General features: G+C 48.1%; 1 protein-coding gene and 1 long non-coding RNA gene across 2 annotated transcripts in view; one reads left to right on the top strand and one right to left on the bottom strand.

The window, feature by feature from the left end:
- The window catches only part of CPZ (carboxypeptidase Z), a 297,018-nt gene extending 290,762 nt beyond the window's left edge, over nt 1-6,256 (bottom strand). The window contains exon 1 of the mRNA XM_085642486.1: nt 5,963-6,256. Coding sequence (XP_085498612.1) covers nt 5,963-6,203 — 241 coding nt within the window. The 5' untranslated portion in view covers nt 6,204-6,256. The remainder of the gene's footprint in view (nt 1-5,962) is intronic.
- A 243-nt stretch (nt 6,257-6,499) lies between these two features.
- LOC146863100 (uncharacterized) overlaps nt 6,500-22,488 on the top strand; it is a 163,271-nt gene continuing 147,282 nt past the window's right edge. Inside the window, exon 1 of the long non-coding RNA XR_014978213.1 lies at nt 6,500-6,607. This is a non-coding gene — a long non-coding RNA (uncharacterized LOC146863100). The remainder of the gene's footprint in view (nt 6,608-22,488) is intronic.

The following is a 22,488-nucleotide window of genomic DNA, read 5'->3' as shown; positions in this document are numbered from 1 at the left end:
GATCCCCTGCTCAGTCTCCAGCGCGCCAGGATGCGAAGCCGATCATCATGGGGCTGTCGCACCTGCGCCCCCCAGAACCCTTAGCGCTCGTGGTTGGGAGCAGCATGGGCCCTCGCTGGGAAGAGTGGATTGAGGACTTTGAGGACTACATCAAGGGCTCGAAGGTGATAGGGGATGAAGATCAAATGATCGCACTTCGGAACCTCGTGGGCAAGGACATCAGCAAGATGATAAAGGAACTTCCTGCCGCAGACGCGGGAACGTATGCAAACGTGCGTGCAGCACTGGATCGGAAGTTTGTGCACAAGAAGAACGTAGATTACGAACGTTACGTGTTCCAAAGAGCGCGACAAGAAAAGGATGAGGTCATGGGCTCATACATCACAAGGCTGCGGCGACTGGCGCGTCACTGTGAATTCGACAAGTTCTCGACGGACGACGCCATACGCCTGCGGGTGATCGACGGTTGCCAGTCAGAGACGCTACGCAGGAAGCTACTAAAAAAGAGCCACACATTGGATGAAATAGAAGAGATCACAAGGCTCCATGATCAGACGGAAGAACAAGCCAAGACCATGGAGGCAGGACGCGTGGATCGCAAGGAGGTAGTGTGTCAAGTGCGCACCGACCGCCCTCGCCGGGGGTCGAAAGAACGGGAACGACAAGCACGGCCGCCATCGAGACACCCCCGTCGCTCTGGCCATCGGCGGCCTGACTCGGGGAAGAGAAGCCGGCGTCAAGACTATGGGAAGAAGGCGCCGTTGAGAAGATGCTACCGTTGTGGATACGACTTCCCACACATCGGGGCGTGCCCGGCCCTGGGACAGAAATGCCACAAGTGTGGTCGCAACAATCATTTTGAGACAATGTGCGGGGACTACCGCCGGGAGAAGGAAAAAGCCTCCACGAGGTCACCAAGAGGCGAGACGCGCCTCCATCACGCGCGTGCGGTACGAGACCGCCGGAAGTCCTCCTCCAAGTCCTCTCAGTCCAGCAGGGAGTCGCGGTCCTCACGGTGGTCTAGAAGGTCACCATCCAGAGACTCCGAATCACTTTCAAGTGAACATGAGTACTCCGTTGAATATGCCAACATGATCGCCGATCCAGACCAACTAAAAAAATACCCTCGGCTGGACATCAGCGTTGGCACGCATCCTACGAAGTTCGTGATGGACAGTGGCGCATCCCTCAACTACATCCCAGTGACGGAATACAAAAAGATGAACCCTCGACCTCGGCTCAATCCCGCACATGTGCGTGTCTACACCTGGATGTCCAGGAAGCCACTCCCTTGCCTTGGGAAGTTTTCCACGACACTGAGGCATCAAACAACATCTATTCCGGCTGTAATTCACGTCATCGAGGGACCGGAAGCTGACTGTCTCCTCAGTCTCCCGACTGCTGAACGGCTGAAGTTGGTGGAAATCCTGTACCGCGTCACCAGTGACAATGACACCATTCACAAGTTCCCGAGGCTGTTCTCCGGACTCGGAAAAATGAACAGGGGCCAGATCCGCCTCCACATAAATGATCAGGTCCGCCCGGTTGCCCAACACCCGCGGAAGGTACCGTTCCACCTCCAGCAAGCGGTGGAGGAGGAGCTGCAGGATCTGCTGGACGCCGACATCATCGAACGGACAGAGGGCGCCACACCGTGGGTTTCTCCAGTCGTGATAGTACCGAAGAAAGGAACACCAGGGAAAGTACGACTCTGTGTGGACATGAGAATGCCCAATACCGCCATTGAGAGAGAGCGTCATCCGGGACCCCACTTAAGTGACATGATCGCCGCCCTCAATGGGGCGAGGGTGTTTTCCAAGCTGGACTTAAACAAAGGCTACCATCAGCTGGAACTACACGAGAGTTCCCGCTATATCACGACGTTTGCAACACATCTGGGGTTGTTCAGATACAAGAGACTGAACTTTGGCATTTCATCAGCCGCGGAAATATTCCAAGAAGCCATCCGGCAAACGATACATCACATCCCAAATACGCTGAACTACAGCGATGACATTCTCGTCTACGGGGCAACACTCCAAATCCACGACACGGCCTTAGACAGGGTCTGTCATGCTCTACTGGAAGCCAACCTCACACTCAACAGGGAGAAATGCGAGTTCCATCAGTCGCAACTGAAATTCTTTGGCCACATCTTTTCAGGAGCCGGAATGCAACCAGACCCTGACAAAGTGAGTACTCTGAACAGCACCAAGAGTCCACTTGACGTCAGTGACGTGCGGTCGTTCCTCGGCATGGCGAGTTACTGCTCAAGATATATTAAGGACTATGCCACCATCAGTCACCCACTTCGCACTCTCACCAAACAGGGGCAGGCATTTGAGTGGACCCCTGAATGCGAGCAAGCATTCCAGGACATAAAGAAAGCTGTGGGCACAGTGGAAAGCCTGGCCTATTTCAGCCCGGATCGCAAGACCGAAATAACAGTGGACGCGAGCCCCGTCGGGCTGGGAGCCATCCTGGCTCAATATGACAAGGACACGGACCACCGCCACATTGTGGCGCACGCCAGCCGGAGCCTCTCCGACACGGAGAAGGCCTACTCCCAACCGGAAAAGGAGAGCCTTGCGGTCGTGTGGGCGTGTGAGCACTTTCACGTGTTCATCTACGGGAAGCATTTCACCATGGTAACAGACCACCAGGCGCTCGTCACAATCTATGGCAACCCCCGGTCCAAAATGCCACCACGCATCGAGAGGTGGGGACTCCGTCTGCAGGAATACACGTTCACAATCGTGCACAAGCCAGGGAAGGCTGCCAACCCGGCCGACTACATGTCGCGCCACCCGGAAGACTCGCAGCGACTCACACCGTCCATGGCAGACGAATATATCCACTTTGTGGTGGACCACGCGCGACCGCCTGCAGTCCCCCTAGAGGCCATCCTGGACGCCACCCAGCAAGACACCATGCTACAACAGGTGATCCGAAGGGTCCGAACCAACAGGTGGCGGCACGAAGAGCCGGAGGACGGGAGGGGTGACAGCACAAAGCGTCAGGAGTGGCAAGCGTTCCGGAATGTGTGCGAAGAACTATCTGTCACGCCCGATGGCCTACTGTTACGGGACAACCGAATTGTAATACCCCAGCAACTGAGACAGGGAGTCGTCAACCTGGCACACGAAAGCCATCGAGGAGTAGTCACGACGAAAAGAGCACTTCGTGAACGTGTCTGGTTCCCCTTCCTTGACAAGATGGTAGAGAACACTCTGAAAGACTGTCTGCAGTGTCAAGTGGTAAGGCAAGGAGACCCGCCAGCACCACTTCAGATGACGCCCCTGCCACCAGGAGTATGGCAAGAACTGGCCATGGATTTCTACGGCCCCATGCCGTCGGGCAAGTACGTGTTAGTCATAATAGATGAATATTCGCGGTTTCCCATCGCCCGGTTCGTCCCATCCACCAACGCGGCTGCCACGCTTACCATCCTGGATGAAGTCTTTGCAGCATGGGGCATACCCGCTGAGGTGAAAACAGACAATGGGCCCCCTTTCAATGGCCGGGAGTTCAGTGACTTCCTGACGCTCATGAATGTGCGACACCGACGGATAACACCACTATGGCCGCAGGCCAACGGCACCGCGGAAAGATTCATGGCCACTCTCAAAAAGACATTCCAACAGGCTGCTCTAGACAAGAGAGACCCGCAAGCAGCCCTCAATGATGTGCTCCGAGCCTATCGGACGACACCGCATGCTACCACCGGCAAATGCCCGGCCACACTCATGCTGGGACGCCCAGTCCGGACACGGATACCCACCTGGGAGGGGGCACTACGACCCATTTCGCCCAGCCGCATCCATCGGGAAGTGGAAGCCACCGACAAAGCTCGCAAAGAAAGCATGAAGGCATACGCGGATGGCAGAAGACGTGCTCGGTCCCTCTCATTCCACGAGGGAGACTGCGTGGTCGTCAAGCAGGAGCAGTGCAAGAAGACGGATAGCAGGTTCAGAGCGGAACCTCTAACGGTCACCCGACAAAGAGGTACCATGCTGACAGCGGAGTCAGACAACAGGCGTGTAACAAGAAATGTGTCCCACTTTCAGAAGTGCAGCCCGGGCCTACAAGAGACACTTGAGTCGCGAGTGACATTGTCAGGAACTCGACAGTTCGAAGCACAGAGCGACGGTGATGGCCACCGGGGACAGATATCCGGCGCCGACACCGCCGCAGTGCCTGAAGGCCGCACACTCAGACCACGACAAACAATCCGCCAGCCCAAGCGGCTGATTGAAGAAATGTAACTCTTGGTGACTCATTTCTTGCTAACAAAGGGGGAGATGTAGAGATGAGGTGGTCTAGTAGCTGGTGTGGGCGGAGCAGAGTGGGTGGAGGAAGGAAGGTATGAGCTGGGACAGGAAGGGGCGGAGAAAGGGGATAGCCAGTCAGTCGAGTGTAGGGCTATGCTGGTGTAAGGACTTGAGAATAAAGTGTCCTGAATAGAACCCTTCGTGTCTGTCCTTATTGATGCCCTTAGGACATGACACCCTGTTGTCAGATTCCCTGTCTCGGGGTGAGAGCTATAGGCTGTGGCATTCATCTCATTGCTTATGTCTCCCTGGCGCAGAATACATGCATACATACAACCTTTCACTTCTTTGCCACATACATGATCTCATTAAAACCAGATCTATGTTCTTAGCAATGCTTGTTTGCAACGGCGTGAGCTCTAGCGCACAATTAACCCTATATCTTGCCAGATCTAAAATAGCGAGCTCTTCGTGAAATCGACCCGAGCACCCAGATGTTTTAGTTTAGCCAGTCTATGATGTCAGACGGGACGTCCTGAACTCGATTCTGGCATGCAACTATGAAAGGATAAAACATTGAGCACATTGTGTGGATTCAATCTTTGCCAACAATCGATATCAAAATAAACCATGAAGTGATGCGAACCATTGCAAAATTGTACTACATGAATCGTCACAATGTTTGAATTACAGCTGGTCTCCGCCTGCGCCGCGAGACGCGCTGTGTCTGATTTGCAATCATCATAAAACGTGTCAGTTACACACAGAAGCGCAACTAGAGCCCACATTTTTTTTGGGGGGGGGGCTAAGAAAAAATTTCGGGGGGGGGGGGGCTGAATCTTTTAAGCCATAGGCAGAGTGGAGCTGCAGGGGCTCTTAGAAGGGGTGAAACAACAGCGAGGCCTCATTAACATGCAAATGGTCTTTTAAAGACCTGTGAAGTGCTCGGGTGCGGCTGTGTGTGCGCCGGGAAGCTGTCTCATCCCGGGCTGCCACACACGACGGGGGGGTGGGAAGGGGGGGGGGGAGGGCTGAAGCCCGGTGAGTCCAATGGGGGTTGCGCGCCTGGTTACACATGAATTGAACGAATGGCCCAGTCTGCATGAGTTTGAAGTCCGATTCATACCTTTACTATTAAAAGTATTGCATTAGTGACGTTAGATTCAATTAAAAGTCATGCAGTTGTCTTACCTCGTGGCTTTGCTTATGACATCATTTATGAAGGAAAATCAATCGCTCAACAAACAGGCTGGTGTTACACTACATTGTTTTCTTGTCGGTGTGCTCAGCGTTCGTGTTTGAACGACTCATATAGGTGCGAGAAAAACGCGTGGGCCATTCCACGCAACTTTCAAAGGGTGAAAAGCTGCGTTTTCACCACGCACAATCAACGAAACAAAAATATGTACCCTACTTTCAAAACAAAAAATAGCGCATACAGTAACCGCATGCGAATTTCAATTGCTCATGTTTTTAGCTAAAAAGTATTACACGTCTAAAATATTATCCTGCATCCTCGGCCTATGAAATGTGGATATATAACTACGTATACATGTCATTTCCGCATGTAGTGTACTAGCCCAGTCTCTACGTCTCATTTCTCTACACGTAATTTAAGAAATGTACAGCCGGCAAACATTCCTTGCCGGATTGTAAAATAAATCACACGCCCCCCCAAAAGATAGTGTTACCTAGTGCCTCGTCCATGGGGCTGCACCCTGGGGAGCAGTGAACGATCCCTGCCAAAAGGCCCAGCAACCATCCGTGCAGCGCGATCATCTTTACTGGCTCTTTGTGAAGGAGATACCGTGATGTGGCAGTCTTCGCTCCGCTGCGCGTGTTCTTTGTGTCTGACTGCCTGACAAGGCAGCGGTGTAAAAAGCACATGCGGCTGAAACTGCCTCCTTGAAAGGAAAAAAAACACACACACATGGCCGTGGCATCATGTTACAGTTGGCACGCGCACCGGTCGGGAAGTGGTGGTGGTCGTGCAGTTTAACAGTGTTTTTAAAGGCCTCGGTGTTTGTCTGCGCCTCCTGTGGGCGGGTGCATGTCCGAGCATATTTATTCAGGGGATGAAGGGGTTCATCGAGGTTTCGGCAGCTTGCTTCTTTCAGTTGGAGTTTCTGTTCCAGTGCCGAGGAGCTGTCAGGGGGATAATTCTTGCGTTCGGCGAGCATGTCAATTTGTTTATACAGTGATTCCACCGTGCCATCAATCTAATCCGGGAATGCTAACTGGGTGCACGTGTTTACAGGAGACTGCAGCTTCAGCATAAACGCCAATGCCCTCCTGTCGGTGCAGATTAAACATGGCTGGTGCCTGGGTGAGCAGAGGTGCGACCATTTCTCTTCTAAAGTTTTAGTTTTTTGTCCACATTTGTTCACCTACCTCCAATCCCGCTTTTTGTCTGAGGGAACACGAGGCGCTGTGAGAGAAGCTTATTCTTGGACTAAACCAATGGCAAGTACCCATTATCTCAGTGGAGTCCTGACTCTGAAAACCTCCTTCTCTAAGTCAACCCACAACACAATTACACTTTTCTTTGTGACGCCGCTTCATACTGACACGTTATACTTTGCTTAACATTTTTCTTAAAGTCTCACTGCTTTAAATACTTGTAAAGCAAGCTCTAGCTGTGCTCTGCAGACAGCCTCATAATTCCCACACCTGGCTTCTTTCATTTTGCTAATTGTTTATTTGTATCAAATGTTCCAGGTGAATTTGCTTTTGTATTTCAGCTTTTCCAACACTACATCTTTATCCACAGCATCCTTTCGCGAGAACATGCGAAAGACGCACTCTCCGGCATAAACATTCGCAGCAAAGTTCAGCCTTGCACCTCAAAGAGCGTAGATGCATTGTTCTCAGCCATATCAGGAGGGCAAAGCCACAGGGGCCTTTTATGGGGGTACCACAATGCAAGTGTGTTTTTCTTTCCTCTTTAATGACTCTCTCCTCTCTGCAGTGCTATATCGGAAGTACAAAAGAGGAGGTGATGTGGTTTGGGGCACGGATGAGAGAACTACATCACCAAATATTAAGAAAACAGGGCCCCTGACTATGCACAGGGTCCGACTGGCCTAGAGGGCAACCTGGCAGTGCCAGAAAGGAGAGCCTGACAGGTCTTGTTGTGTGGCGGGCCGGTTTTGTAGCTGTGTGGCTGTTGTTCTGAACTTCTTTAAACAAAGACTAGGAGGCAGTAGCAGGCAGCTTTTTTCAGGCAATGGTACATTCCTCTGGGCGCACAGCAAGGTTGGATGTCTCACATGGTACTAAAGCAGCTGCATCGTATCATTTCGGGTGTGTAGTGGTAGTTGTTGCATGTTGGACCTCGCCCTTTATGCAGGTTTATCCCCAAATGTTTTGTCTTTTGCCTCCTATTTTCCTGACCCTCTTTTTGTTGGCTTCAGGACTCTGGGCACGTTACCACTGCTGATCAGTGCTAAAGTACATATACTCTCTGTGTAAAGTGTGATTCTGATTGGTTCTGCATGATTGCCATATTTGATCCACTGGTAAATCCCTGGTAAAGTGCGCTGGGTGTGCCCAGGGTTTGTAAATCAAATGCTATTAATGAGTCTGAAGCCCTGATTGTGCCACCCACATGAGTAGCCCTGTAAACTTGTCTCAGGCCTACCATAGCAGTGTGTGTGGGTGCAGTTTTAAACTGCCATGTCGACCAGGCAAGTGCACCTACTTGCCATTCCCTAACCTTCCCTTTTTAGGTCTCGCCTACGCAGTGCGCAAGCGCTGCATAGGAAAGAGACCTTTAGCAATCGGCACAGCTTTCCCTACAAAAACGTGCACTCGTTGCATTGCTTCCAATGGCAACGCGTGCACGTCTGGCGATTCACTTGCGGGAGCGAGCAGCTGGCACCATATGTTATCAATTATTGCGTCTTGCTGCTCACTCCCACAAGGGAATCGCGCAGGGCCCCTCCTCTCTCCCCTCCCCCTGCTGCTGCGCGAGGCGCGCGCGTGCTTGTGCTTGTTTTTTTAAACATAGAAACAGGGGCTGTGGGAGCCTCACCTGACGTTGTTGACACAGGCCCCGGAAATATTTTTAGACATTCCTGAGTTTATCCATGATAGGTCCAGGAGGAATCACCCACTCCCTCGGGACCGTCTCTCATCACAAATATTAGGTCAGCGTGAATGCCATGCCTTCTCCTCCTCACCATCAGTTCTCCTGCACCAGCGGCAGTCCAAGGGGGATGACTTCACCTCCGCCTTGCTTGTAACATCTGTCGCCGATGGCAAACACCCTACCGAGAACTGCCCAGCATCCTCCCAGAAAGCTTGTAGCCACTGACTGCCCTTGCACATTATTCCCAGGTGGCACAGGGGCCCTGCGCCGTGATGTGAAATGTCCGTCATGACGTGTCGGTATGCTCTGGTGACACCCTGACTGTATACGCTACAATGGGGTTCACTGTTCAATCCAACAGTGTCTGTCTGCAGTTCCTCTTCTTCAAGGACTGACCTCTAGCATCCTGACACAAGGTACCCTGTCCGTATCATCCGAGGCAATGGAAGTGCAGTGCAGGCGCGTCTATGGCATCCAACCTTCTCTAATGCAAGATTCTTGAAACATCACGTCATGTTCGGTTTTGCAGCTATTGACTGCCATCTCATTTAGCAACAAAACCATTTTTGTGACCATTTGTTGAAATCTAGTGCCAACTTGTGGCAATTTATGGTGGCAGCCTATGCCTACAGTGGGCTTAATGTAGCACGAGCCCCGCATTCGGATCCCAGAACATGAACATATCGTTCAGCAACTGTGACCCATAGACTCCTTATCCACTAGAAGGAACATTAACCACGGTGTCATGATAATGTTTGGAGAAAAATGGTTGAATGTCAACTGAATTTCCAGTTCAACAATTCCAACCATTGAGTTGCATATAAATAGACAAATGTTTTTCTCCTGCCCCATGGGTCTTTCAGGGATTGTGTATGACATGCAGTGTCAGTGTGTCTACTAGGATCTAAAAATAGGAGTGCAGGGTCTCAAACCTAATGGAATCTTCCTCTCCCAATCATCTGCTCGCTGTCTGCCAGCATCACCCTACAACTTGAAATGCCTGTACTATCCTCAGTTTAACAATGGAAACAGTCGAAAATCCTACACCAACTGCAGCACTGACCTTTGTTTTGTGCTCAAGGAGCCCCTTTCCAGCACCCCTGCCTCCTTCAGATGTTTTAAACCAGCTTAGTGAATGCCGTATGGCTCAGTGAGTTATTGAATTCATAAAAACAAAAAGTTGCCGCAAGCTCTGTGCGGCGTTTTGATGTTAATCACGCCGGTTTATTCATGTAGTAATCTAGATGCGATTGAAGCACCTCGGAGGTTGTGACGTGCAAAATGAATCAATGGCGCAGTGGTGTGCTACGAAAGGAAATCCCTTTATAAACTAAAGTTTACTCAGGGTTTTCCTTCTCTTACCACCACAACTGCGACTTGATTGACACAGATGGACTGAAGCACCAACAATCCTGCAGGAAGACAGAAGTGTGAATTTCTTACAGAGCAGTGGGTGATAAAGGTGTTAATACTAAATGCATATCCAATCCTTGGCTTCACAGCAGAGAGCAATGGTCACTTGTGTTCAGGGCTGCTGCATTTATGCTGCACCACCCAGGCATCAGTGCAGTGCAGCACCCCCACCTTAACAAACAGGCCTTACAACATGCAGAAAGAAGTTGCCACTAATGCAAGGGAAAAAATATAAAACATTATTCATGATAAATCATTTTTTAATAAGGTCTTCAGTTGTACACAATGTCTTCTAGGTGATACATAAAGTAACAAAAATGCTTATAATACTTTTTTATTATAACTTATAGGCATGCTGTGTAGCAGCCACAATACTTTACAACATAGCTTACACAAATTGGCAAAATCAGTAGGTCTAGCTAAACACTTACAAGGTCCCAAAGGCGAGACCTATTGGCTATGCCAATGCTTGTTCTACATGTAATGCACCCCTAAGGTAGGCCCACGTTAACCCCATGGGCAGCAGTGTATGTGAAAGGTAGGACATGTACTGATGTGATTTAAATGTTCTTATAGTGAAATACTGCCAATTTCGTTTTCCACTATTGAAAGGCTATTTCTCCCATAGGTTATCATTGGAGCTGCGTTGCAACATCTTACAAGCGTAACTTTCAATTGGGAATAGAGCGAGACTTTGAGTTTGGGCTCCCTGAACTCAGAATTTAAAGATACAGCTTTTTGTGAAGTTGGATTTTAAATTGTGTGTTTGAAAATGCCACTTTTAGAAAGTGTGCACTTTCTTGCCTTACCATTCTGTGCCTCTGCCTGCCTGTGGCATCCACGTCTGATTTAGATTGACAGGGGCTGTTTGTGCATTCACTCTAGACAGTCACTCAAAAGGGATCTGAGGTGTGCCCTGCATATCCTGATGACACATCACCAGGCTGATGGGCCTTCCTAAGCAAGTGTGGTGGGAGGAGTTGTCACTGACACCTGAATAGGGCTGTGTCTGCCTTTCACAATGCTGGCTTCCCCCTATAGTGTGGCTGGATTGGGTATGACACAACTGGTTCTAGTAAGCGAGAGAGACTTTTTTTGAAGTTTGACAACTTGAAAGGCCAAAAGGGTATAAGTAATGGACCTAGAACCACAGACTTTTAGAAACTTCTGGATCAATAGGAACCTCTGCCAAGGAGAATAGCTAAAGAGCTGTGAGGAGGAGTACCATTGTTTGCTGTGTGTTGCTTTAGTGGTTTGGCCTGCAGTTGCTGCTTCTGCTTTGGAGAGGAAAAGGACAGGACTTCGCTGGTATCCTGCTTGTGAAGTTTTTCCAAGGGATTGTGTGTGCTTGCCTCCAGTTAAGAAGTCACAGGACCATCAAAGACTTAATCTACAGCATTCCTGAATTCCACTGCTGGGAGTTCTGAATGGGCCTGGGCGGAGTTGGTGAGTTCATCTCTGCGAAACTCCGTGAAGTGCCACAAAAACTCTGTTGTGCTCCGCAGAGTTCCACCAGCGGCAGAGTCTATTATGTTGCGCTGTTCGCACTGATTTTAAGTGTCGCAAGTTTGTCCCTCGCTGTAAAATCAGCGCGAAAAGCACTCCATGTTGCACTGAAGGGCATCCCTGCTTTATACTACTTGAGTGGAGATTCTATTCGAGCAGCAGCATCGTCAATGCGAGCGGCAGATTTCTCATCGCAGGCGGTTGCGACCTGCCGCGACCGCCTGAGTTGAGAAATCTTGCCTGGAGAAGGTCTAGCGCCTGATTTTTTCTCACGAGTGCTCATCAACTTAATGTTGGTGAGCCGCGTGAGATAAAAAACTCCGCACTGTTCAATTCGTAGTGTTTTGTGGAACTCCGCGCTCAAACTCTGCTGGTGAAGCGGAATTCTTTGTGCACCCCTAGTTCTTACCTGCCTTGTGTTGCCAATTCCAGTTCTGGGCCCTTGGAGGTTGTTCGTGCTGCAAAAACCATCAAGGAGAGCTGGAAATCCATGCTTCTTCCATAAGCACTGTTTTCCCACCGCAAGCTGCCATGCGCCTGAAAAACACATGCGTCGCAGGTGTGTGGCCAAAAATATCAACGCAGCACCTGTTCACGACACGAAGAACTGCAGCAGCCTGAGTACCGAGTCACAGAGGTTCGAGTCCCCTGCTCTGACTCAGACGCAGGCCCTGCTGGGTGCCTGTAAGATTTGACGCAACACCTGTCTGCATCTGCAGAAATCAATGCAGTGCATGGATTGCTGCCACATCGACCTGCTGCTCCTGGATTTTCAATGCATCGCACCTGTGCCCCAAATCTGCATCAAAGCTGTGCTTCAGTAAGGAACTGAGGCACATGTCCGGAGAATTGACGCATCACCTCCTCTCACAGCAAAGATCTGATGCATCACCTTCCCTGCTTAGCAGTAAGGAACCAATGCAGCACCTCCCCTGGGAACAAGGAACCAACGCATCACCTTGCCTGTGTGTAAGAAACTGACGCATTGCTTTGCTTTCTGGTGTCTCACCTTCTCTGCACCTGTTTTCGTCATGTGATTTTTAACGCATCCCAGGTACTTTGCACAAAAAGTGACGCATCCATAGTTTTGTGTGGACTGAACGGTTTACCTTTTGAAAGAGATATGTTGATATATGTATGTTGGATTTTTGTCGTTTTGGTCATGTTTGGTTTAGATAAAGATATTTAATTTTTTTAAACTGGTGCGGTGTCCATTTGCCGTGTTTTCACTGTATTCCTGTATGTGTTTTGTACAAATGCTTTACACATTGAATCTGAGATAAGCCTGACTGCTCGTGCCAAGCTACCAAGGGGGTAAGCAGTGGCTATCTGGGTGTGTAACTCCCTTACGCTGACTAGAAGGAAGGTCCCCTACTTGGACAGGGTGTATACGACTTCCTACTAGAGAACCCCCATTTCTAACAGTGCAGCATTACATTTAAAAAATCAACTGCCACCCAAGCCACCATATCTGTTGCACATAAACCTTCTGAAAGAAATTGGTGTATTAGTTGAGGGGTGTAAGTACTTACCTCAATTATTAACAACAACCCATGTTAGGGTGAACTCTTAAAGTAATTAAATTAACCAAAACTCAATGCACTGGAAGCTATTAGGCCTGGCCCGAATTTCAATTACACCAGGTTAATTGGAGTATTTTGGTAATTTTGTGTTTATCTTTGATGCGGGATTACCAAACATTTCTCAATTACCCCACCTCACATAAATGAGAGTAATTTGGGGGAAAGATCCTAATGTCACTCGCGCTTGCTAAATGTGTTCTGCTGCATTTAACACTGTTTCTTAGTGCAAAATGCATCCACATGTCCATTTTGGATGTGAGGGTGCATTTTGTGCTATGAAAATAGCACTAAATGTTGGTAGTAAATTGGTGCAAAATCATACATGAAGAGCACTTTTAGTGAGTGCGATCGGCCGCTCGCTATTTGTGTTCTGTTGCATTTAGTGCTGTTTCTCAGTGCAAGATGCATGCTTGTGTCCATTTTGGATGTTAGAGGGCATTTTTGCGCTAAGAAATAGCACTAAATGCAGAATTATTCTTCTCACATAATTCAAGTGTAATCTTGCGGCATTGTCAGGTAATTCCGTGTGACTATGCTACACTGAATAATGAGTTACACCCACCCATTTTAGCTATGGCACAGAACAGATAAGCCTAATTTAGAGGCAATGTGTGAAGTATTCGTGCAGCACACAAACAGTAATAAAGTGAAAACACAACACAAGAAGAATCCCATGCTAATTTAGAACAATAGAATAAACTGAAATAAAATGACACAAAAATGACAAAAATCCAATCAGTATAACCAGAGTTATGCAATTTCAAAGATTTAATGTAAGTATAGCGCCTAAAAGTGGAAAGTGCCAACTGTGGTTATCTGGTCACGCCAGACCAGGACAAAGTCACTAGTTCAGGCCATCCGCAATGGAGTGCAGTTTGGATAGAGGGACTAGGTTAGTCCCACTGAGAATTGTACCTTATGTCCTTGATGCGGAGCGTTGCGCCACACTGCGTCGGTTCCGATGCGCTGCAGGGGCTGTGATTAAAAGTCCTGCATCACGCTGTGCTGAGTTGCGTCATGCTGCATAAGTTCTGGAAAAAAACACCATTAGGTCAGGAGGACTACAAGCTGATGCAAGGCTGGGCAGATGGGCAGATGCAGTCAAGGTCTCTGGAACTTGTTATGTTCCTGTAGCTCAGACCAAAAGGCCCGTTAACTAGACCTTGGAGACACTCTGGTGGTTCTGGGTTTAAATAGAATGTCCAGTCTTCCTTCCTCAGGCAGCAGGGCAGTAGAGCAGTCCTTTTTGCAGCAGGGCAGTCCTTCCAGCAACAGGACAGCAGGGGTGTACTGATGAGTTTTCTAAAAGTCAGAAATGATCAGAAGAGTGGGTCTGAGGATCTCATTTTTAGGTCTCGCTAGGTAGCGCTTGCGCTGTGTCTTCGAGACATGCTCCGTCCATCACCACCCCCTTTTGTACCGCTGTATTCAGGATATGAGCATGAACTCCGCCCACTTTCTGCCCATCTTTTCAAGTGCTCCCGTCACTGTCCTTTGTAAATGGTGGCTTTTCATTAGTCAATAGGCATAGTAGTCTTTTGTTAGTACCGCCTATTCTCTTCTTGTACCCACCTATGAGGACACCCCCTGTTACATGTGATGTTACTCGGTAGCACTATTTTCTTTAAAGGTTTTTTTCTCCAGCCCGCTGTTGCAGGCAGGAGACGCTCTCCTGCAACACTCTTTTTAATGTAGGCAGCATGTAACGCCTCGGCAGGAATAATGGCAACCACAACTTTTGTTTATTATTTGCAGAGCCGAACACGGCTGCAGGCCTTTCATTTTATGTTTATTTGACTTTTTTTTACAATGGCGGCACCTGCGCCTTCTCTTTAAACATCCTGCAGGTGCTGCCATTGTAACTAAAGTAAATTAATAGAAAAAAAAGCGTTCAGCGGCTTGACAAGAACCATGCGGATCTGCTTTTGTTGAAATAGTTCCTGTCTTTTAAATGGCTTGCACTATTTTCTTTACTAAGAAAAAGTCACGGAAGTGCAAATACTAAATTGCTTTCCTTCTCAACGGTAGTCTGCCAGCACCACCCCATCCTCGGAACTCCCGACACTCGGCACAAGCTTCTCCCACTCACACCTCAGCTTTGAACTGCCCTCCACTACCCCACTCATAAATGTAGCAGAACAATCAGCACAAGCTTCTCCTGCTCCCACCTCAGCTTTGGACCCCCCTCCACTACCCTGCCCAGAACCGTGCCGGAAGTGCGGGTCAGTTTGTGGCACACTCACCTTTAACCTCTCGAAGCACTTCTTAGAGATCTCTGCAAAGTTCACTGATGCATCCGGGTGTTTCTTTTTGTGCTCCTTCCAGCACGTCTGTACAAATTAGGCGTAGGACAACATCTTGTTTACATATCGGCTTATGGCTACGTATGAACCGTTCAAGTCTTGTGTGTTTCTTGTTAATGAGCCAGATCTAAATGGGTTTTCCTTTGTGTCTTAAATGGCTTTACTCGCCTACTCTCCAGTATTGCTGTCCAATTACTCATAGATTTACCTGTTTGTTTCTGCATGTGGTTTCTCCAGTGCTGTTCATGTTCGCGTCTAACCTCGTAAGCTCTGCTACGGGTGTCATACCCCATGATTATTTGGCTTGTATCACGCTTCTTGCCTTTTTTCTCTGTAGTTCACTCCCTCTTAATAATTGCATTATGTTGTGGTACACCCTATTTGTGACATATATCCTGTGACTGCCATACTAACATATTGCTTCAGATGTTCACATTTAGTTCATGTTCTACTACAATACATAATTTGTTCTACAGATTTGTTTCCCACTATATGTAATTTGTCCCCCTCTTAAAGAAATTCCCTATGAGGAATTTGGCATCTGATGAGTGCTGATCATGGAAACCATTATTTGCATAATTAATCTATTTCTATTTCAATATGATGTCGGTGAATGCTGAATAAGCAGCAGTTTAAGTGACTAAATGCAGCAAGGCACAATCTGTATGGCGATGCACCCTGTGACGAAAGCACGTTCTGAACAAGAGCGTGTCACTCGAATTGCACTCCGATGAAGAAATCAATCATGCAATGGTAAATACGGTGATTTCAAGTTTATTCATGTGAATAATTCAAGTAAATACTTTATTCAGTGACAGCAGGATTCCGTGTGATCAACCAGAGAAGGATAGAGGATGGTGGCAGCGGTGGTTGGGGTAGAGAATATTAGCGGGCTGGTTATGTGCAAGCCACAGTTCCCTGCACATCTACTGCCATCTTTGACGTACCCGTTCTATGTTTTATTTACCATATAGAAGCCAAAACATTGGGCACTGTCTGTTTATGTGTGCGTGAGGTGAGTGAAACAGTAAACTTCCACAAAATATGTGAAGAGGGTTCCGTAGCTCCAAATCCCAGCGTGAGCCGTAATGTTAGGTAAAAAAACCTAACCTGGCTGAAATGTGAAAAAGTGGAAAGTATGACGTGGAGCCCTTTCAGCTACAGGGTACACCATTGGCTTTGTTTGTGGGATCAGAAGTAAGCTTTTAGGTCTCGCCTAGTAAGCGCTTGCACTGTCTCTACAAGACGCTGCATTCAGGATATGGGCTTTAAAAGCTCCGCCCATTTTCGAGGACTTCCCCTGTTACATAGCTTGTAAACACTATTTCCTCTTTAAGCTGGAGCACTCAAGGCCAGTGCTTGTGGTTTACAGAGCTCTGTGGTAAACAGGGCTAAAAATCTTGCTCTTATCTTGCCACATTTGCTGTGCATTTAAAGACCGATGTCTGTTTTGGCTGCAGCTGCCTCCTCCTCCCTCTTGATTTTGAAACGCACGGCCTGGCATCAGGGTCTCTGCCTTTCTATGGCTGCTGCCGCCTCCGTCTCAGAGCTCAACAAGCATTTGCAGTGACAATGCCTTTGATTTATTTGTTTTGCATACCTGCAAGCCGTGCGTAAATACACATTTTGTACTTATAGTCATTGCCTACGAGAAGGTAAGTTGGAAGTAACTGAGCCTCGTTTACTGCCTGCCTTGCTTCTCGTAAACAAGGACTATAAGTGAAAATAGTGTGTTTACCCCCCGCTTGCAGGTTTTTAAAACATATAAATAAAAAGCATCGTCCTTTATAGTGCCAATAGCTCGAACTCTCGCAAATGCGAGACCTATTGAATTGTAAATGCTTGTTATTCTGGTGCTAACTTTGAAATTGGAGAAGCTTCTGGAGTTTTTTCCCAACAGCGGTGTATGGAATTTCCTGCCTCTCTGCCCAGGTCCAATTTGTCTGAAGTTGCAATAGGCTAGTGAAGTTCTTTGTGTGTGAGCTGGCTCAGTGTCTTCGAAGTGCAAGCGTGACAGGTGACAGCTCCGTCCCACCATCATGCCTTGGATGGCCCATCCTGTCAGTACCCAGTCCCTCCATTGTGTGGCTATCTGTGAGGACTACACAAAGGCCACTCCTAACTACACCCAGAACACAGGCTGCAGGCACAGAATGGTTAGGGCAAGAAAATGCCAACTTTCTAAATGTAGAATTTGCAGAATTGTGACTTAAAATCCAACTTTACCATTAAAGAAGGTTTTAAATTACAATTCCTTAGACACCAAACATGACTTTGTGGGCCCACGTTGCCATTTCCAAGGGCCCACTTTACACTGGACAATGATATACTGATGCTTGGCCTTATTGATATCCCCAGGGGCCCATAGGCAGTTTGGTACTAGTTACATGTCATATGTTTTAATGCCTTCTCTCTGGCATTCCCCAGGGCTGGCTCCTATCTCACTCATGTTCCCCTGGAGTCCTTTAGTGATATTATTCATGTTTACACACAAGTTCTTTCCCCCGGATCCCTTGCATTCAATAGCAGCCATTCGTGCCTTGTGTCTATTGAAAGCTCACGGGATTTCGGAAGACACATGCCAGCAGCCATTTTGTTTTTAGGTGCTGTATATATACCTTACCCAATCGACAAGGCAGTGCTTGGCTTCACATCCATCAAGAGAGAATGGAACTTTCTCTCTGTGCGCTCTCCTGGAGGCCTAAATGCAACACAGAATCGGTAACTGCACAGAGAATCCCACTTACCTGCAAGCACAGTGAAGTCCCTCAGTGACTTAATCCCATTCGACCTCGCAGGACTGCCACAACACCTGCAAAGAAAGCCAAAACACAAGGTTAGAAGTAAGAATCACACAACAAGAGAGGTTGGTGCATACTTGTTTGGGACTCACTTCCGGGTTCAGACAGACTACAGGCCCCTCAGATGGTTGATGTAGATGAGGGGTGAGAATCCAAAGCTGTTGAGGGGGTCCATTTCCCTACAAGGGATGGACTTCACGGTGGAACACTGCCCTGGTACAGAACACACGAATGCTGATGGTCTGTCCAGATTTTCCCGCCTTAATGAAGAGAGCTCCCAAGAGGGTGGGTAGCTCTCTCCACATTTCAGCTGGAGGGGACACGTGTTAGACCTGGCACCATTGGCGTGGGTCTCCCTTACTTTTTTTGCTGTTGCCTCCTGTATTTTTGCTATGTGTTTTGCTGGTCTAGATGCTTTGGACACTTTGCCACTGCTATTCAGTGCCAAAGTGCAAGTGCTCCCTATTGTAAATTGTTGTAATGGATTAGTGACTCCATGATTAGCTTATTTGATTTACTTGTCAGACCCGAGTACAGTACACTATGTGTGCCTAGGGCCCATAAATCAAATGCTGCTGGTGGGCTTGCAGCACTGGTTGTGCCACCCACAGAAGCAGCTTGTAAAATGTGGCTCAGGCCTGTCGTTGCAGAGCCTGTGTGCAGTCTAGGACTGCCATATCGACTTGGCAAGTGCACCCACTTGCCAGTCCCTAAACCTTCCCTTTTCTACATATTAGTCACCCCTAAGGTAGGCCCAAGGTAGGCCCAAGGGCAGGGTGCATTTTATGTAAAAGGTAGGGCATGCCCTGATGTGTGTGGCATGTCCTGATAGTGAATTACAGCCAGTTTCGTTTTTCATTATTGCAAGGCTATCTGTTTCCATAGGCCAGAATGGGCAGTTTGATTATAACATTTTATAATCCTAACTGACCTTAGGAACAAGATAGGAAAGTAAAGTTTAGTATGCCTGAACTCAGAATGTTAAGATACATCTTTTAGTGTGGGTGGTTTTTACATTCTGTGTTTGAAAATACCACTTTTAGAAAGTAGGTCTTTTCTTGCCTTAGCATCCAGCATGACTCTGCTAGGTTTGTGTTTTCCATGTCTGGTTTGTGAGTGACACAGGTCTGGAGAGGGCCTTGGCCCCAGCAGTCTCATGGGTCAGGGCTGGGCTGAATAGGACCTGCATTGAATAGAGAGTGGGGAAGGGGATTTCCTCTCACTGACCCGTGCCTTCATAGCATAGAGAGTAGGGGGAGGAGTTTTCCTTTCAGCTACCTGGGCCACATCTGCTTTCAACAATGCTGTCTCCACCTCCTGCCAGGAAGCTGCACCAGGGAAGACAGAACTGGTTTTGGCTGGGCACAGACACCCTCTGCCTTAAGACGACAAATGATTTTGCAATAAATATTGGGGCGCAGACCCCGGAACTTTAGATCACTTCTGGGAATCAAGACAAACCTTTGCCAAGGACAGAAACCAAGGAAGCTGAAGGAGGAGACTGCCCCTGCGATAGAGACTTTTTGGGGTTGGCCTGCAGTGGTTATTTTATTGCCAAGGAAAGGAGAAAAGGAACTTTGTGTGTACTTTTACTATCTTGAGGAAGATCTCCAAGGGCTTGAAGCTGAGCTTGCCTCCTGTTCTGAAGTCTCAGGGACACAAAGACTTCACCCACAGCTTTCCCTGAATTCCCTTGCTGGGAATTATACCTGCAGTGAGGTACCTGCTGTTGTTTTGGGCCTTCTGTAGACTGCGTGTCGCTGTGAGCTGGAAGCACGACGCAACGAAGAAGCGTGTCGTTGCCGCTGCATTGCCGAGGAAGCATGTCGCTGCCGCAGCTGTTCGTCATCACATTGCCAAGGAAGCATGATGCATCACCGGAGAAGCGAGCCACCACCGCAGAGGTTGCCATCGCATCACCCTAGAAGCATGTCGCAGGGCCTGTCACAGCTCCAAAGTTCACCGAGTTCGCCGCTCGGCCGTTGGGCGTGCATGCATCGCATCCAAGTTGTCGCATCAAAGACGCCATTTTGTTGCATTGCACCAGATCGTCGCATCGCATCGAGGCACCATCTTGTCGCATCGTAACCGGAACGCTGTAAGAAACCAATGCATCACCTCCTTCCCGGTAAGGAACCAACACATCACCTCCCCTGCATTGCAGTAAGGAACCAACTGACGCATCGCCGCCCCCAAAGCAAGGAACCGACGCATCATCTCTCCTGCGACTGTTTTGTTTGGTTTTTCTGACTCATCCAAGGTACTTTGAGAGTAAAGTGTCGCATTTACTATCTACATTAAGCTAAGCTATTTCTACCATCTGAAAGTCATATTTTTATTACTTTATTGTGGATTTTTGTCGTTTGGTCTTGTGTTAAGTCTAGATAAAGATTACTTATCTTTCTAAACTGGTGTGGTGTCCATTTTTGTAGTGTTTTCACTGTATTACTGTATGTATTCATAAATGCTTTGTACACTGCCTCTGAGATAAGCCTGTCTTCTTGTGCCAAGCTACCAAGGGGGTGAGCAGGGGTTATTTTAGAAGTGTATCCCCCTTTCCTTGATTAGAAGCAAGGGTCCCTATTTGGACAAAGGTGCAAGCCATCGCCAACTAGAGACCCCCATTCCTAACTATGACCCTGAAACTTCAGAAAAATAGAGGCAAGCCAGCAAGCCCTTGGAGTCACTCTGGGTTCAAGTGACATGTGTCCTGTCCTTATCCTCAGCAGGGTAGAGCTCAGCAGGCAGCACGGCATCTTAGCATAGCAGTGAAGCAGTTCCTTAGAACAGGCAGTCATGCAGAGGGGCAATCCTGTCAACACAGCATTGATTACTCCTGGCAGAGTTCTTCACATGTCCAGCAGTGTCCTAGTACCAGTACTTATACCCAAAGGTGCCTATGAAGTGGGGGAGACTTCAAAGCAGCTCCTTGAAGTGCACAGGTCCCCGTTTTCCCCAGTACTCTCTGCCAGGCTATCTGTGGGGGGTAATTAGCCCTTTGTGTGGGTCACAGGACACTGCCTATTCAGATGCTCCTCCATCCTGCCCAGGATGGCTATCAGAATGCAGACAAGGCCTCTGTCACACCCACCCTTCCTGTGTTTGCAGCTGTCTAGAGGGAATGCACACAGTGTAGCTGTCACCCAGCCCAGATGTGTATTGGACACAGGATGCAGGCACACCGAGAAAAGTTAAGAGCAGTGAAATGTGTTCTTTCTAAAGGCAGCATTTCTAAAATAGTACTGTTAATTCCAACTTTACCAGTAAAGAAGATTTAACATTACCATTCCAAAGATATGAAACATGATGCAGCAACTCTTTTCTAATCATGATCTACAACTTCAAAGTGTTTTAAGGAATTTCCAATGCTAGCCTCTGAAAGGAGGAGGCCACACAGTAGTGAAAAATGAATGCAGCTGTTTGTCACTAAGAGGACATGTAAAATGTAAAAGTACATGTGCCACCTTTTACTTACACAGCATCCTGCAATAGAGCTACCTAGGGCCTACCTTAGAGGGGACCTATGTGTAATAAAAGAGGAGTTTAAGGCTGGGCAAGTGGTTTTAAATGCCAAGTCGAAAATGGCAGTAAAGTGTACACACAGGCCTTGCAGGGTATGCCTGAGCCAGGTTTGGAAGACTACTTATGTGGGTGGCATAAACAGTGCTGCAGGTCCACTAATAGCATTTAGATTACAGGCCCTGGGCATATGGTACACCACCTTACAGGGGACGTACAGGTAAACTAAATATGCCAATCAGGTATACACCCGTGGCACCATGTTGAGGGGAGAAGCACATGCACTTTATGACTGGCTAGCAGTTGTTAGAATCCGGGTTCTCTGGTTGGCACAGGTAGGTACTTGTGACAAGCAGGTAATCTTTCCTCTAGTCAGGGTAAGGGGTTAAACTCCTAAAATAAACCCTGCTCACCCTCTAGGTAGCTTGGCGCGAGCAGACAAGGCTTATCTCAGAGCGTTATAGGTTAAGCATTTGTGAACACATACAGTAACCAAGTGACAACACTACAGATGGACACCACACAGGTTTTTATATTAAAAATAAGGATTCTTTATATAGAGTTACCACAAGACCATTAAACGACAAAAATACACAATACTGTTACTTTAGATGGTAGAAGTTTGCTTAGTTCTCTTAAGTTCTTAACTGCGACACTTTAAGTCAATGTACCTTAGATGCGACATGCAGGGCAACGAAAGTGTTGCAACGATGCTGATGCGATGAAGTTTTTGGTGCAAAGAAATAAAGACGTGAAGATCTTCCAGATGCGTTACGCTTCTCCGATGTTGCGAGAAGACTCGTCTCGATGCGTCGGCTGCAGCGGCGTCACCCCTTTACGCAATGCGACGACAGCGGCCTTGGCAGCGGCACTCTTCACCGACGTTTGCGAGACGCTTCCGCTCGATGCGATGCTGCAGCGACGTCACCCCTTTACGCGATGCAACGACAGCAGTTCCAACGGCAGCACGCTTCTCCGTGGATGCGAGGCGCTTTTCTTGAT

Source organism: Triturus cristatus, chromosome 2_2 (genome assembly GCF_964204655.1).
Source record: "Triturus cristatus chromosome 2_2, aTriCri1.1, whole genome shotgun sequence".
NCBI lineage: Eukaryota > Metazoa > Chordata > Amphibia > Caudata > Salamandridae > Triturus > Triturus cristatus.
This window is presented reverse-complemented; position numbering and strand designations above follow the sequence as displayed.